The sequence below is a fragment of the Calonectris borealis genome, chromosome 1 (assembly GCF_964195595.1).
Source record: "Calonectris borealis chromosome 1, bCalBor7.hap1.2, whole genome shotgun sequence".
Lineage (NCBI taxonomy): Eukaryota > Metazoa > Chordata > Aves > Procellariiformes > Procellariidae > Calonectris > Calonectris borealis.
In genome coordinates this window covers 213,874,452-213,891,912 of record NC_134312.1, presented here as the reverse complement: position 1 = coordinate 213,891,912, position 17,461 = coordinate 213,874,452, and the positions used below count along the sequence as shown (strand labels likewise).

Here is a 17,461-nt window from a genome sequence, read left to right as displayed (position 1 = left end):
TTGTGCTAGTTAACATTAACATTAGTTAACAGAAATGCCTTGGTTTAATTCTGTGCTAAGTGATCCTGTGTTGATTTGCTATGCTGCTACTTTCCATTAATAGTCAGTGAGATGATTGGAAAGCACGCCTTGGGATAAAGTACTAGAGTTCAGCTAGAAGTTTTCCAATAAGGGATCAATTCAGTTAAATTAACTTTTTTCTGATCTTCCTAGGTCAATAGCAATGAACTTACAAATGGTGTAATTAATGCTGCCTTCATGCTCCTCTTCAAAGATGCCATTAGACTGTTCGCGGCATATAATGAAGGGATTATTAACCTCTTGGGTAAATATAGCTGCTTTCTGCAATGTTAAACTTTGGGGAGGGAGCTCAGTAAACAGTCGCAAAGAGCTGCTCTTTTTTGAAAAGTTGAAATAGTCTTACTGTAAAACATCAAAATATTACTGTTATTTCCAAGTCAGATTTATTTGCAAGGTTTTTCTGTCTAATTGCATTGTATACAGAGATGGGTAAATTTCTGAAAGTAAAGCCAATTCAAGATTTTCTTCACTTAATTTTTTTTCTTGCACTGCTTTGTTTTGTGATTTGTTTTTTTTGTTTTTTTTTTTTTTGTCTCATTGAACTGCGTGGCAAACCCAAATCGTTATATTAATGTGTTTTTCTTTAAGAAACAAGATCAGGTTTTGTTTCTTTTTAAGTGGAATAAGTTACGGTCAGTTACAAATTTGCAGTCATAGCATCTGTGATTGCTTGGCTATCAAAACTTGAATGTTGGTTCATTTTAATGATTGGTTGGCTTATGTTTCTAGAGCATATCTTATATTTTAAGGGGAATTACAAATTCAGGCTTCAGGCCCTTTCACTTGCACACACTGGAGATGCAGGGGAGCCTAAATTTGGCAAATAATTAAGTTGAAAGTAATCTGTTGATTTGCTTGGTTTGGTTGTATTCTGTGATTGGATCAAGCTACCTGATTGCTGTTATTACCCAGTGCTTGCAAAATGGAAAGCAAAATCCAGACTTAGTCAGTAAAGGACAGTCATGCTTCCAGTCTGAAGCCCCTGTCTGCTTCTTTTCCCTCGGTAAGAACAACTAGCATGCAGCTGCTTTCACCGATGTTTTGAGTGAAGCTTAATAGAGAAACAGGCCTTGAAAGCACCATTTCAAGGAGGAGGGTAGGACCCTCTTGCTTTCAGCACCGGTGTTTTGTAATCAGTTGCATCTCATTGTAGACCACACCATACAAGAGGCATCAGTCTGGCAGAGAATATCAAAATCTTGCCTGATATGTGGCCAGTGGAATAGAGTAGATGTTTGACTGCCATATTGTAAAATTGCTTTTTCTTTTTCCCCAAGAGGATGAATTTACATTTCTTTGGGTGACCTATTCTTAAACTTGATTGTCCTCAATGGTGGTTATGCTTTTGTGAGATCTAGTACCTGCAAGGTAAGGTGTAATTGCATGCTGTGATCATTAGCTCATGTTCAGTGGAGCTTTTGTCATTTGGTGCAAGTTAGGCATAGTGACTTCTGCAGTTAACATAATAAAACAGATCTATAGGCATTTTCTGTTTGTCATGGTTTTTATGCTTTTACTTTGCACATCCCTTGCAGAATGCTAGATTTCTTATTTAATGCAAGTATTCTTACTGTTTATAGAAAAATACTTTGATATGAAAAAGAACCAGTGCAAAGAAGGCCTTGATATATATAAGAAGTTCCTCACTAGAATGACACGGATCTCAGAGTTCCTTAAAGTTGCAGAGGTAAACGTTAGTACACCAAACTTTGCCATTTATTTGAAACAGCTTATAAAGTGCTTATTTTCTCATAAAGCAGACACTCCTTCCTTCCAGCCTAATTGCAGATCCATCAGGGGTCATCTTGTCAGTCTCTACTCTGGTGATTAGTTCATTTGAGGACTGTATTGAAAAACCTGACTACAAAATACTTACTGGTTTATCTTTTAAGGAGGGTGTATAAATATGCATTTTAAAATTTCCTCGATTACATAATAACTGTGAGCTTTCTTTGAAGAAGAACCTTGCTTTAAACAAATAAAGTAACTTAAAGTAACTTCATGGTGATCTGCTGCTTTCTATGATTCTAGCTATATTTTAGTTTGAAACCCACAATTCTGCTGTAAATTTTAGATGAAATAAGAGCTTCACAAATAAGAAATTGAGACAAGTAGATGAACATGTGATTTTTTTTTTTTAAAGGTGTCTTAGCTATAGGTGTGTTTATAGAGGAAAAAGCAGTTATCTTGCAAAATGTTTTGTGGGGTTTTTTTTAAAGGTGTTTAGCATGTTGCGTTCTTGTTTCTGAAGCGTTGCTGAATTGATGTCCTAGTGTTATGGAATTCCTCAGTTGAGATGTGCTCCTGTTCTTGTTTTGCTTTCCTTCATTATTCATATATCCCTTAACAAAAAATTAAGCCGTAAAACTTGGCTCGCTGTCTGTCCTGACAGAATCTCTCTATCAGAGATACTATCTTCAGTTGATAACATGTATCAACTGAAGTTGAGAATATTAATCTTTCCCTTGTAACAATATACAACCTGCTGCAGAACATCTTAAGTTTGATCTGCATTTTAGAAAACAGCTTCTTTACAAAACTTTGAAGGTGCTTTGTTTTGTTTTAGCAAATATATGCTCTATATCAGTACGTCTGAGAATTTACCACATAAATTGTGGGATAGGCAAACTTCTCTAGCCTTAAAATTCTGAAACACTTGATTCTTACTCTGTTTTCGAAGGTTGTATCTCTTAAAATATCTCTGTAACACACCTACTTCAAATGTGTATACATTTAACAGAAGGATTTATTACAACCAACCATTATAGAGTTCAGATTGTGGAGATTTAAAATGTATATGGACAGGTTTGTGCTTTTTATACGACTTCATCTTAATGTTGTTTGCTTTTTTGAGCATCTCTGCCTTTAACAAAAGCAAACAGGTTCTAAAGCTCATTTGTTTTGTTACAGCAAGTTGGAATTGACAGAGGAGACATACCAGATCTCTCACAGGTAGATAAACCTATTATGTGTTTGCCAATACATGTCTGTTTTGGGGTTGCATAATCAGAAGAACTTGGCATTATGGCATTCACTTATGCTTTCTTGCGTACATTGTCACCAAGTTATTTCCAAGTTTGTGATTAAATCCAACCTCTATCAGAACCTGGCTTTTATATGCAGTGATCCTATTGTAAAATGTTATAGATATTTCTGTCATACTCTGAGTTTTAAGACAACCTTATTTCTATCATGCTTGAAGACACAATTTAAATCTGAGTTCACATAATGAAACTTCTACATGATATTATGAAGCTATGTTTTTTAGCAAGCTTGCTTTTGGCTATATGCCCGTTTAAATCATTGTGAAGGCTTGCAGAGCATGCACGTAGATATGACTTTAGGTACAATTTCCTTCTTAGTGTCTCTTGAAATACTGACTGCTTCAGATTGTCTGCTTGCTGTTTCCTAGCTGTTAATTTTAACATCTCTTGACATATTTCAGTACTTACTGGTGAGTCATTATGACAGAGTAATGTAGTGAGGAGAGTACATCACCTGATATTTTAAGTAATTAAATATGTACTGGATGCCAAGATGCGGTATAAGTATTCTGAGCTGTTGTACCCATTGCCCTACGGTTGTGTTCTCTGAAAGTCTTTTAACTACTGATTTGCTTTGCCTTAGATTCTTCAAATCTGTTCCCGAATGTCTCTTTTTGCAGGCACCGAGTAGCCTTCTTGATGCTTTGGAACAACATTTAGCTTCTCTAGAAGGGAAGAAAATCAAAGATTCCACAGCTGCAAGCAGGTGCTTATGCCCTTGTCCTTTTAAACAATTGTTGAATCGAATCTTGAATCCATTATTTTCAATTTCATTATAAACTAAGGTTTGTGTAGGCTATATGGAAGACACTGTATTAGCAATGATAGAATAGCAAGTTATCATATCTTCTGCTGAACTACAGAATCTAAGGAGAACTAGGATCTAAGGAGCTGCAAGCACTTGCTGTAGAATCCCTCATGTAGTAGTGACACTTTTAACATCTAATCTTGAAATTCTGAAGAGAAACTAAGTGTATTTTCATTTATTGCCTGCAAATGTTCATTTTATGTTAATAATTAGACTTCTGTAAGGTATGCAACATTTATTTATTAATGTCCTTAGACTCTTATATTTCAACTTTAATCCTTTTTTGTCAAAAGCAAGAAAATGCTTCCAGAAGTCCTTACATTAAGAATGGATTTTTAAAGTAATTGGGGATTAAAGTCATAATGTATATGGTAAAAGGCATTCAGTGATTTTGAGTGCTTGCTAAAACCCAACGTGCAATCTAGAGAAGACCTCTAGACAACTAACTTCATTGTTCAAATTTAAAAAAGCTTAATATTGGGGGAAGATTTGCAGACTCGAATAGCATTTCTTTCTTGCATGTTCAAAAAATAAGGCAGTAGTATTTTATATGTTCTTTTTTAAGGTAGTAAAAATATTAGGGCTTAGCACCACTTTGTTAGCTACTTTTCAGAATATTTGCTTTTTTTTGTAAGATTACTTTAGTTTGTTTTAAAAGTTAAGTATTTGTTTTAAATCTTTTTGCACACTCTTAAATGTGTTGATAAATTGCAAACTTTTCCTCTGGGATATACTAGTTGCATTGATAATTTCTTAACTAAACCCGTTAAATTAGCAACAATTTGAATTGGAGCCCAGATTATTGGAGATTCCCCGTGTATCTACAAATAATGCCATCTTAGGCAAACAGGAAAAGAGCAAGAGCTTCAAACATGAATTCTGTGATGTGGTTTGGAGGGGAAACATTTAAGGGGGGAAATCCAAAATCCAACGTATAAGAGTAGATAGCATGATTTCCAGGTGTTTTTTTCGTTTTGCAGTTCATATGGTATGTCTTATTTAAACTTATCACGTTGTATTGTGCAGTGTAAGATACAACCAACGTTATAAAGAGTTCAGGAGACTGGGTGGATACAAGCAAAGTGTTCTTTATATGCTCCTATCACGTGTCACCTATTAACAGCCAGCTTTTCTCCTGTCCAATTACTTTAGGGCTACCACCCTTTCCAATGCAGTCTCTTCCCTTGCAAGCACTGGCCTGTCCCTCACAAAAGTTGATGAAAGGGAAAAACAAGCTGCGTTAGAGGAAGAACAGGCTCGCTTAAAAGCTTTAAAGGTAGGCATGCAGAATTTTTAATTGAAACCACTTTTCCTATGTTCTTGTTGTTAGCTTATTAGGTTTCTTAAAGGAGCAAAGGGAAAAAACAGTTATTAATACTGGACGTGTACTGTTGGCAAAGCACTGGAAGTAGGATCTTATGTACATATACTATACAACTTGTGGCGGGTTTGTTAAAATAGTTTCTGAAGGATTTGTGGCACCACTGACTCCTGTAATTATAAGTAGCTGACACTAGTGTGTGGAATAAATAAAAATAATTCTTTAGTTCTGCTTCACTTACCTCCAAAGTCATATACACAAATGTTGTTTCTGGATTTCTTATGCCAGCTCACTTTCCCAACAGGAGCAACGTCTAAAAGAACTTGCAAAGAAACCTCATACCTCTTTAACAACTGCAGCTTCTCCTGTGTCGACTGCAGCAGGCAGCATAATGACTACACCAGCCATTGATATTTTTTCTACCCCTAGCTCTTCAAACAGGTATGCTTAATGGTGTTGCTTCACTGTGAGATGCACTGCAGCTAGAGTTTCCTCTAAATTTCTGCTGTAGAGTGTACATTGCAGAAGGTTGGTTGGGTGTAGAGTACATTAGTGATGTGATAAGAAATGATGTTTTGGGTAAAGTTGATGGGAAAAATAACCTACTGCCATAAATAATATAAAAAGTATGTTTTCATCGTCCATTTGCAGAATAGTTTCTGATATGAACCAACTGCTGACAGCCCTTGTAGCTGTTCTTAGTCTGTGAGCCAGACGGTTGGAACTGTAAAATACACATGCTTTGTCCGCAAAGAACCTTACAGGTTAATTTGGGAAAAGTCAAATAAAAATTCAGTCTGGGAGGTCATAAAGATAATACTGAATTTAATGTTGCATTTCTAGGTCTTTAAAAGTAGAGCGGTAACAAATGTTCTTAGTAGATTTTCAGAAAAAGGAAAATGTGAAACAGGGTTTGAAAGAAGAGGCAGGTTTTGCAGTCTTGACTTATATCTGGAATATCTCTATCTGCAAGGACTTGCAAAGATAGTGCAAGAGTACTCACTGCACGCTAATCCTGATCTTTGACTAGCAGGAACTGTTGGTATGAGTAAGTGTGTGATCTTCGTTCTGTAAAATACCTGTCAAATCAAGCAGTAGCAGAAGGAACAGTGCTTTTATCGGTATAGGAGGAAATAGCTCTCTGAAGGCATATTTTTGCTTTGAGTGTGATCCTAAACGTAAGGGATCGCTTAGTCGTTCTGTTAGAGCTCACATAAGAATCTACTGTTCTTTTAACGTAGTCAACACTTTGACAGCCTTCTTTCCCCATTAGAAAGCTATTGTAGGAAATTACTTGACACCAAATATGTGGAAAATAGCTGAATCGCATATAAGGAGCTAGAGAATCTGTCAGTAACTGAAAGACTTCCTTGAAAAAAGGTTTTCTTTTAAATTGCTTTTTAGAGGCCAAAATACTTGAAATGGTTGTACGCTTTGAACTAGTAACTTGAATATTTGATCTTGCTTCTTAAGAGGTCTGAAACATCTGATAAAGCTTCTTTAAACAGCCAGAAATGCTACATGGTGAAGACAAGAGCATTTTCTTCTAAAAAACCAAATGCTAGTTTGTCTTCATGTTTAAATTCAGTGGCTGGCAGTATGACTGCTATGAGCAAAGAACAGATTTTACAGCAGGAGCTGCCATGGAGGGGTTATGTTGGGTCATAAGTTCAGTTGCTTGCTATTAGATGCAATGTGTCTGATTAATCCCTGTCATTAACTTGAACAAGCTTTACCTTGAAAATTATCTTGGTTCTGCTGCTCACATTACAGCGCTGTGCCAGACCATGCTGCTTTTTAATAGGAGCAGTAGTGGCAAAATGTGATTTCAATCACTGTTGAAATGAAATAGTAAAAACTGAATACAAGTGATTGGGTCAGCAAGAGAATGTACAGAGATCTAGGATGTGGCTACTAGCCTTTAAACTGTTGTGCCAGTCTCATTTTGAAAGATGCTTGGATGCCACAGTGACTTAGCTTCTGTCCATAGTAGCAGCCATATGTGGAAATTTTGGTTCATTTCGTGTGCTAAAAAGTTCTGGGTGAACACCAGTACTCCATTTGTGGTTTTTTTTTTTTTTCCCAAGACTAAGTTAAAGTATGACATGAACTCTCTGCAAGAGGATGAATTTTACTGTTCATGTTTGATTCTTGAAATTATTGCAGCAGTTGTATTTAAGGCTTCACACTTCATTTGCATGTGATGTTCTTAGGTCACAATTTGGTTTTGAATAGTCTGAAATGTGCATTTAAATGAGTTTTCATTCACACAACTGATGTGTGATCAGGTGTTTCAAGGCTTCTTATATTTTGCTTTACCCAGAGTTCTTCAATAGCTCATAGATGTAGGCCAGTTTCTCAGCAGTTGTTGATAGTGGAAAGTTATGAGTTATGGAATTTAGATGTTACGTTTTGGTGGTGTGGCCCATTAGAGTTCATTCTGTCAGTCTGCTTTTGTCATACTGTAGGGCTTTCATGAGGTTATTTTAAAAGTTGCTGAAGATTGCTGAACATAACGTGCTCTAACCCTGGTGTTGGACTGTGCGGAAGATGAGAAGACTGGTTGTCTTTCTGTCTTAGACAGCTTTGGCAAAAGTCCCGTGGTGTAGAATAGAACTTAGCTTGCTAAATTAACACTTTTCTACAGTATGAAAACGTGAAGTGCATCAGAATTTCCAATTTTGGCTTAGTTCTATCCATTTCATAACAACTAATTTGTAACAAAGCTTTCCTCACTGTTGATAGTCACTAGCATTTGCCTTGTATTGAAAACTGTGGTGTCGTTCAAATAGTTGTATTTGTCTTTGTAGCACTTCAAAGCTGCCAAATGATCTGCTTGATTTGCAGCCAACTTTTCATCCATCTGTACATCCTATATCTGCTGCTCCACAAGTAGGAAGTACCTGGGGAGGTAAGAATTCTGAATTGGATTAAGGTTCTGATTGCTATGGCCATGTTCCTGTAAATGTTTCCCCTAGTCTGTGGCTGTTTCTTCCTTAAAGACAGAGATCCTGCAAAGACAAGCTACAAGTGGATGAAGGGAGCGGAAAAAGTCAAATCTGGGTATGGATTAAAATAACGTAGCAGCATGTGGTGATTAAAAAAAATTTTGATATAAGAGTTCTTTATAGCAAAGTTACTTTAATTGTTGACCAGCTCTATCAGCCTCATAACTGCTGTCTTCCAGAGTCACATAGCAAGCTACAGAAACTTAGCTTGAGAAGTCAGTTCTGTGAAGATGTCTGCCAGATAGCCCATGTTGCATATATGGGAATGTGAATATGGATTTTTTTTTTTTAATATGCATTTAAATTTTGTCTAATGTTAAATCAAATTTGCAGGTGATAACAGAGCAGAACTTGGATGAGGCCTTAAAGGAGGCAGTTGTGACAACTATGCTTAGAAGGCAAGAAAAGCCAGATTAGTTATTAAAAACAAAATAAGGCACTTTCCTATTTACTTTTTGCTGTGTACTTTGCGTTTTGTGTACGTTCTCACATTTGTTTCTACGGAAATAACATACAATTTTGAGTGATGTAAGAAATACTAATATATGTGGTAACCTCAAAAATAAATAGAAGTAGTTTACTTGTCCTTTAGTTTTGCTGAGCAGAGCATCTTTTGAGAGGGATGCAGTGAGGAGTGTATCGAGTTAGGCATACAAATTTCAATGTTTTGGCTTAAAGTTTAGAAATGGAGAAAAATGTTTTGGCTCATCTTGTTTGCTTTCTGGAAATATCTTCTGTTTCAGCTTGTCCTATTTGTTTCATGGGTGAGAGATAAAAGGGGAAATTATCTTCCTCTCGAAGGTCACATCATGATCTAGCATTTCTTTATTATCCTGAAAATTCAGCCTGAAAGTCTGTGTTTGTTCAATGTTGTGTTGCTCCTGGTAAAAGTCTTCAGTAAAAGTCATTGATGTATCTGCTTACTATTGACACATTTCTAAATACTTCTAAGATTTAATTAACTGTGAAGATTTTGGATTGTCTGCTAAAATTTTAGGCTAAAATTCTGGGATCACCATTTTTTGTGTTACCTTTCATCAAAAAAAAAAAAATCTCTTCAGCTTTACAGACATGAACACTCACTTCACATGAGGTAGATAAGAAGTGCTTTCCACATTTTACAGATGGGGAAATCTGAGCAATTAACTGACTTGTCTGAAGTCATACGGCAAGTCAGTGGCAGAGCCAAGAATGGAACCTGAACTATTTCCAGTCCTGTGCTCTAACCACTGCACGGCATCCCTCCGTTAGGTAATTTTCTGACATGCTGATGTTGTATTTGGTGTATATGGTGACTTTGAGAAGAGTATCAAACCAGCTACAAGTTGCAATGGACTAAAATCAGTTACTGTTAAAAATTTTATGCAGCAGCTCTTAGGTGTGTAATAAAAGGATAAATTGTTACAAAGGCATTATATTTGGGTTGCTGCCTTTTGTCTTGCGGTTCCAAAAATGTTAAAGCTAACGAGGTTAAAAACTCCCAGAGAATGGGTTCTGTAATTGCATATTTTCAGTTTACTTTTTCAAACTGTAAGAGACAGCACTGAAAAAACTTTGTCATTGTTCTCTCAGGTAGAATACTTCTAGTTGGATAACTTAAAGGTAGAAGTTTGCAAAATTCAAATTACTCTTTTAAATGCACCCAAATCATTAATGCCTAATGGTAGCCTGAAGGTGCAGAGTGATTCCATTGACACAAACAGATGCCGTGTGTATTCAAGGATGAAACTGGGCTTTAGAAATGTTGAGGTATTGCTGTCAGGAGAGACAGCAATTTTTTAAATTTAAATATGCAAGGATATACATTACCCAAGCCCAATTAATTTTCGGTTACCTTTGTTACTAGCATTGGCAAGTTTTGAGACTCAGATGAGATTGGACACACTAATTAGAATTAGAATGAGGTAGACAAGCAAAGAGTCTGAGAACAGATTACATTTCTGAGAAAATCTTGATAATCTGAAGTTGTATTTCATTGTCTTACTAGTCAAAACACATGAAACTCCATATACAACCTTGGGACTTGGGAACAGAAAGTAGTATGTAGTAATTTTCCTGTTGAGTGCGTGTGTAAAATAATTCCAGTGGTCAGTAGTTTCAAACAAATATGGTTAAAAACTTTTTGTCATTTTTAGATTCTTAGTGTTTCATCTGAGCTGTTTATTGGGATACCAGACACATTCCAGCTGTGTCTGATATATTTGCCAGCCTATCAATTTGTACCTAAACTTCAGAAGCAAAACAAGTGTGTCAGTGTGGAAATAATCAGTTTGACCTATCTGTTTGGATTTTTTCCAATTACAAGGAGAACCAATAGAATCAGAAGAATGTGAAGCAGCAACAGAAAAAGCAAGCAGGAGCTGACTAAAGGATTATCTAACCTGTTTTATTGTCAGATCTGTTTGTTCTACAGCTTCTAGAATAGCATTCAAAGACAACAGTTTTAAGCAGTACCTGAAAGCAAGGACTTTATTTCAGGTGACCGGCTGATTGGCATGTCCACAAGTGCATTAGGTGGTAATATTACTATCTAAAACATACATATTGTATTACATTTATATTGCTGTTATATATTACGAATACTATATTAGTTTATTCTGCTTATCCTTTATTCAGTGTTGGACACTGTCATTTTGCTGACTGAATGATTTAGAAAAAGGCCTTTTAAGGTACTTTGCTCATTCTTGCAATGTAGCCAAGCAATTTGGGAGAGAAGTCAGGTCTTGCTGAATAAGATATCTTGAGCTTGCAAAAAATCAAAGCGTTTATTAAACCTGCAAAGAATAATGCAGTTATGGTTTTAAAATTTCATTTTGTTTGACTTGCATATGACTGAAATCTACATGTTATCAAGCTGTGTGGAATTTATAGCTAAGAATCAGGAGGTCAGATTCAGGGAGAGAAAATAACTTACACTTTGAAGCTGCTGCACACATCATGTATTTACAAGTATTTACAAGAGTTGTGGATAAATTGGTAATCTAACCAGGTATTAAAAAAAAAAAAAAAGGCCAGAAACTTAAGTACTTAAGAAATATCTCCTATAATTATTATTCAGACATTTCTCTGTAGTGGTTTTGCCTAGAAGAGTAAGTTGGAGTTCTAGGCACTGTGATAAAAGAAACAGGGCTAGATGCCACTCTTGCTGATCTCACTAGTGAGTTCTTGAGTTTTCCATCAAGGATTTGTGTGCTTTGAAGCCAGACAGCTAAACCAGAGCTCCTTCTGTCAACAAGTATTGTAGCTGCCTTTCCTATCCTGTTTATCTGTTGGATCCTGGGGTGCAGGAGTATTTTAGCTTGGCAATTGTATCCATCCTCAGCAAACCTCGAAACTCCCCTATATGCCTCAGGAAGTGACTCGCATAGATTCATGTTTCCTTCATTCCCCAGTACGGTCCGACAGTTTTTTACTGAGGAACATTTTCCTCGTCACTGCTCACTGGCTGTTGTCCCTCAGAGCAGGTTTTTGTTTGCTTGCAGCTAATGGCATATCCACAGCAAGCTTGTTGCTCCTGATGCCCCAGGTAGTAAGGACAGTGCTTTTGTCCTGTATACTACCTTGGTGTATTCATAGCTCTTGAAAATTTCATAATGCCCAGTAAGAAAAGAAGATCCATAAACACAGTTTGAAGACAAAGGAAAAGTACAGCTCCATTGTTTTTGTTTGTTTGGGTTTTTAAAGCTATCCTCAGGATGGTATTGCATCAAATCCTCACTTAGCACCTGGGGTTCTGTTATGCTAAGAGGCAGTCTCTGCTCCAGAGAATTTGTTGCAAGTGTTGGGCCATGACTGAGTGAAGCAAAAAGTGATCGTGTTCAAAGAAGAATAACATACTAATTTTCAATATAAAACACACTATGGAAGAAGCATGCTTTGTAAGACCAAGATGGTATTAATTTAAAAAAAAAAAGTAAATGTGTAGCTAGTATCTGTAGTATTTTTCTTGAGCAAAGAACAGATAATTCTGGACAATTTGAAAATTAAACAATTAGCTAGGTCATCCCAAGTTTAGAGATGTCAGGAGAAAACTATACTTCCTGGAGTCTTCTTAACTCTTACTCTCCTGTACCTAGGAAGCAGCATGTAACTAAATCCATCTCCCTTTTCTTCTTTCTCTTGCTCTCTGGAATTGAACAGATCCTTTTTCTGCTACTGTTGATAGTGTTGATGATGCCATTCCAAACCTAAATCCTTTCCTTACAAAAACTAACGATGCTGCTCATCTGTCTGTGTCTTCTGATGTATCTACTTTCACCAGTAGGACACCCACACATGAAATGTTTGTTGGTAAAGTACCATTTTAAACTCATTTCCTATTTCCTAAAAATTTTAACATTATTTCAGTTTCTAAAGTATATTTGTGGGGCCTTTCAGGCACTAAAAGCTGGTCATTTGGGGCTGATTTTGTGCTATGTTAGAACTTGATTTAGTAGTTGTGCCATGAAAATGGTGTTAAAATCCTTGCTTGACTACCTAGATGGGATTCTACCTGATGTAAAGGAACTTAGTTAAAGCAGTTGTTTGAGTGCTGTTTTACACGAAGTCTCTTATGCTTAGGCATTTTAAGGTAAAATACTATATATGCCTGGGAATGAAAAGAAAATGCTACTTCTTTGTTCCTCAGGTTGAAATGTTCTTTTTAAACATAGGAGCTTAATCTAATTTTTTTGGTAGTGGGTGTTTTTCCCCCAGTTGTGTTGGCATTAACAAAACTGGTAAAGCCATGCACATTCTGGTGCATGGTCTACTCAAACTGTTTACCTACTAGGCAATAAACTAATGACTCACCTTTTTAAAACTGTTGAAATCTTACTTTGGAGGTGATTCAACATGGCTGTCATGTTAGAAATCCTTCTAACGTTTCTGTTGGTGGAGCTACATAGTAATTTGATTACTTTTCAATATGAAGAATTAAGTTAGCTTTCATAAACTAAAAATCACTTAATTACATGTCAGTTCTGTTCTTAAGCAAAGCTAGGTTTAAGGTCATTCATGCTGCACCAACAGGGCTTTGTTTCTGCAGGTTGAACCCCACTAGAATTGATCACAGAAGAATCTAGACTCTTATAACAAAGAGATCTTTGATATCTCTGATACTTGTTAACAGAGATAAAACAAAGGGATCTTTTTAGAGATATTCATACCACCTCCACTTTGGCACCTTAGCTAACTAGTTTCCTAGCTTGTCTTTGGTTGGTGGAGAGAGAAGGCAAGCAAGATCAAGCACAAGAACTCTCTCCACAATTCCCAGGGAGGATTAGTTGGCTGAGGCAGTAGTATACAAATACTTCAAGCTGGTACTCCTGCGTAATAATCTGGCCTATGCTTCTAATCGATCTTTCCCACGCTTCCAATAAAATTTGTATGGTTCATGTGAATGTAGAATGATCATTTGAAATAAAGCTTTGTTTTTTTTAGTAGGGTTATTATTCAGTCAGGTAGATTTTCTCTGTATAATTTGTTCTGCAGTCATACAAAAAGTTGTAGCAGCGCAGGGCTGTAAACAAGGAGCCTGGTGGGTTTTTGTGACACTCGCTGGTTTGTGTAGTACTCATCACACGACAACCCTGAAGTTGCTGGAGATGGATGGCATTGATACATTGCATTCCTTCCAATGTCTCATTCTCTGAAGATATATCTAGAACCAAAGTGTGACCTCCTGACAGGTTGATATGTAAATTGTAAATGCAGTTTTAGCTGTAGCACAAACAAGGTGCTACAATAATGTGAATGTGGATTTAAAATAACTCTTTCTGATTCTTTAGATCATTACAATCCATTTACTGAACTAAATCCCTTTGTGGCAACCAAATATGAATCCACTATTGGGCTGTATCCTTATACTTCAGGTATAAGAAAAATGCCTTGAATCTTTTACACTCATTTCTTCCAAGAGTGTAAAACATGGCATTTGCTTGAAAAAAAGAAGAAAAGTATTTATCCGAATATAGTTGTAACTTTGAAACCATGCTTTCCCCTTTTGTGTTATAGATAATGTAAACTTGTTTCTTACTGTATGTCTGATGTGTATTGATTTCATTCCATTGGTTCTATGTTATTAGAGTATATGTGGATTTATAGACTGACCTGAAATTAAATTTTTGAATAGCAGATAAACAATATATCTTGGTTCTCTTTCTGTAACTCTCCCTCTTCTCCTTTCCTGGCTTTCTCTCTTGTGTGATACGCCTTATCAGATTCTTTTTGTGGTCCTCAAGCTTACCCTAATGCTTCTCATTTCCGCAATGAGCCTTCTTCTGTAGCTGGTCTATTTGGAGGTAGGTAATGGGATACAGCCTTACCACAAACACAGAAATTTGAATGTGCTGTGTGCCTAGAATTAGTAGGTGTGTTATTGGCTACAGAAGTGCATTATTATGGTGGCTCCAACTTCTATTCACGTGCTTGTGCTAGGTGTGTTGTCAGTTTGTGCTAAACTAAGGCTTATTTAGTCTAAACATGAAATGAGTATCTCCCCATTTCAGGATCTCTTGTAGTTTACATGTTGCTACCTACCACGCAAGACCTGCATGTTATAAGTATCTTCTCATCTCACTCAACCTCATTGCTTTTAAGATAAAGGGTTTGGGATGTTCTTGCCGCTTAGCGCATTTTTGTTGATATATTACTCTTAAACAGTGCACTAAACTAGTACAAAGCTTTGCAACAGAACATGAGAAAGAGGTATCTGCTGCATTAAATTACTGGCTAATCATTTGTGCAGCTTTTTAATGTCTGTATAGTAACCCAGTACTGATGATGGTTCAGGAATACCATCCTGACAGTTGCTAGATGGGCTGTGGACTGTGGCAGATGATAATCTGTCTAAACCAAATTGAACAGGGAGCATTAACATTGTTTCTATGCAAGGTTTAGGAATACCTTCAATAAATGGAAGAGTTAGTTCTTAAAAGCACCATAAAATCACATTTTGGTTTAGTGTCTTTAAATAGAAATTACCTAGAGTCATTTAACGAAAGGTTAAATACTACATATGACTCTGTTCCCTTTGTTCTATATCCAAAATGCAGGATGATTAGTTTCTGTCAGGTCTTGTTGGTTTATTCCCTTGAAGGAACTCCATTAAAAATACTGACCTTTGCACCTTTCAAAACATCCATGTTAGACAAAATGCCCTGGGCTGGTGGTTGATACCAGGAGTAGGATTTGATCTTTTTCAGAGGCTGATTCAAAGGAGTCCTATGTATTATTTTGTCTTCTGGCTCATCTCATCTTGTTAGCTTCATAAAGCTTGAAACTTCCTAAAATGTGAGAGCAGGAAACGCAGCTTGTTTCAGTTAAGGCCGTTTTCTAAAGAAAAATACAAGCTATCGTAAGTCAAGTTTTCTACTGGTACAGGCAAGGTTTTAAGAGTTGCAGGACATCCCATCAAAGGAATTTGTATCTGCAGCTCAGAGTCTCTGAAATGGCTTGTTACAATTTGACAGTATACTTGTCATAAAGATACTCATTTTGTTTTGTTGTTTATTTACTCCCTATCTTTTCCCACATTGCTGCTTCCCATGTTTTGCTGTATGCTGTTTTCTTTGATTTGTTTTTAATGAAAAGTACATTGTTTAAATTCTTAGTGATGGATGCTTTTGAGTTATGAGTTGTATGTTCCTTTAAGACAAATAGGAAGGAACACGTAACCCAAATTTCTTCCTGTGAAGTTTATGTTCTAGGATAGCATCCTATAGTTATTAATTTTATAGGTTGAAATGTGACTTATTTCAGGAAAACAGTAAGATGGAAATGAGGTGCTGTCACAGCAAGCTAAATGAAATCCAAGAAGTATTCTTCGTCAGTTATTTCTGCTCACTGCGATATTTTACTGCTAAAGCATTTGTAAACCTTTTCTTTTGTTTCTCTGTATCATCAACATTTCTTTTAGAAACCAGAAGAGCTAGCTTTCAAGATGGCATTGCATTTTTTAGATGCTTTTCATATAAAGTAATAATTACTTCTGTAATTGCCTGAATATCAAGATGGCGTACATGCACACTTGTGTGCGTGATCATATATAACCTTAAAAAATACAACTTCAGAAACAAAGCAGTATTCACTTCTATATTACTGAACTATCAACTTAGTACTGCCGAACTTCATACACAATGCTTTGTACTGCAATAAATTTTCACAGTATTGAAAAAAATTGTGTATTTGGAGAACACTGCTTTACAGATACATAGAAGGAGACAGATGGAGTAAGTTCAGACAGGAATAGAAGTTGAAGCTTGGCTTTAACTCCTTGTATCTTGCCATAATTACTAGAAACTCAACTGCAAAACATGGTCGCCTGCAAAATGTGTGTCCAAAAATAAGTAAGCGCTATAAAAATTATTAGTATTAAGAGTATCTAATCAAAGGCATTACTAGTCAGGCGCTTCGGGATGCTTTGGATCTTACTCCAGTTGTATCTAAGAGAACTGCTCAACTCATATAAAACATGGAGGGAATAATCTTCAGGCAGGTAATCTTGAAGCAGATTCTCTACCCAGCCAGCTTCTTTTCCTGGAGAAGCATGGTGATTATTTTCTCAATTTTATTGTAAGTATTTGGTAAAAGAATAAGGAAGATGTGAATAGTTAGTCCAGAGATTTAGCAGTTGGGGGGAGGAGTGTCTTTTATGGCCTGTCTGCCCAGTTTTTGAGACAAAACCTTTCTTTGGAGGAGTAACTCCAAATAAACTTCAAATAAACTGCTACCAGCTCTTTTTCTTAAATGCTTCTTGGTATCAGGGTGTAATCTGGACCTTTCTGTGGTACTTAAATAATCTAGATATTTATTTGGCTTGTCTTGGATAAAGAAGGTGGATTCATGGGAAGTGCTGTATAAAAACATTCAACTTCTTTCTTTTTCCCCACAGGGTTCACTCCATCTCCTGTTGCTCAACCACAGCCATCAGCTGGCCTTAATGTTGACTTTGAGTCTGTGTTTGGAAACAAATCTTCTAATGTTGTCCTAGATTCTGGTGGTAAGACCCTTACTAAAATAGATGACGTGTCCTTTAACTTCTTTTATTCTTGAGGTATAAATCTCTTAATCTGTATTTACTCATACTGCTGTGACAGTGTTCCAGCTGAAGAAAAGAAAGCCGAATTTAAAAGGTCAATAGCAGCATTCTTCATCCAGTTTTTCTTTATTAATCAAATAATTTTTCCTTACTATTTCTATGTGCTCCCTGCTGAAATGT

General features: G+C 36.3%; 1 protein-coding gene across 18 annotated transcripts in view; it reads left to right on the top strand.

Moving 5' to 3' along the window:
• Window positions 1-17,461, top strand: part of PICALM (phosphatidylinositol binding clathrin assembly protein) — a 67,529-nt gene that overhangs the window by 33,571 nt on the left and 16,497 nt on the right. For 11 of the 18 annotated variants that reach the window (XR_012672064.1, XR_012672062.1, XR_012672063.1 and 8 more), the window contains 9 exons: window positions 214-325; window positions 1,662-1,768; window positions 2,992-3,033; window positions 3,746-3,831; window positions 5,086-5,209; window positions 5,559-5,695; window positions 8,065-8,165; window positions 12,403-12,552; window positions 17,135-17,242. Coding sequence is in view for 8 of the 18 variants with exons in the window: in XM_075140244.1 (XP_074996345.1) it covers window positions 214-325; window positions 1,662-1,768; window positions 2,992-3,033; window positions 3,746-3,831; window positions 5,086-5,209; window positions 5,559-5,695; window positions 8,065-8,165; window positions 12,403-12,552; window positions 17,135-17,242 (967 nt within the window). In the remaining 10 variants the exon portion in view is untranslated. Of the gene's footprint in view, window positions 1-213; window positions 326-1,661; window positions 1,769-2,991; window positions 3,034-3,745; window positions 3,832-5,085; window positions 5,210-5,558; window positions 5,696-8,064; window positions 8,166-9,386; window positions 9,514-12,402; window positions 12,553-14,462; window positions 14,544-17,134; window positions 17,243-17,461 lie in introns of those variants that run through there. The other 7 variants (XR_012672065.1, XR_012672067.1, XM_075140242.1 and 4 more) reach the window with 3 other exon arrangements.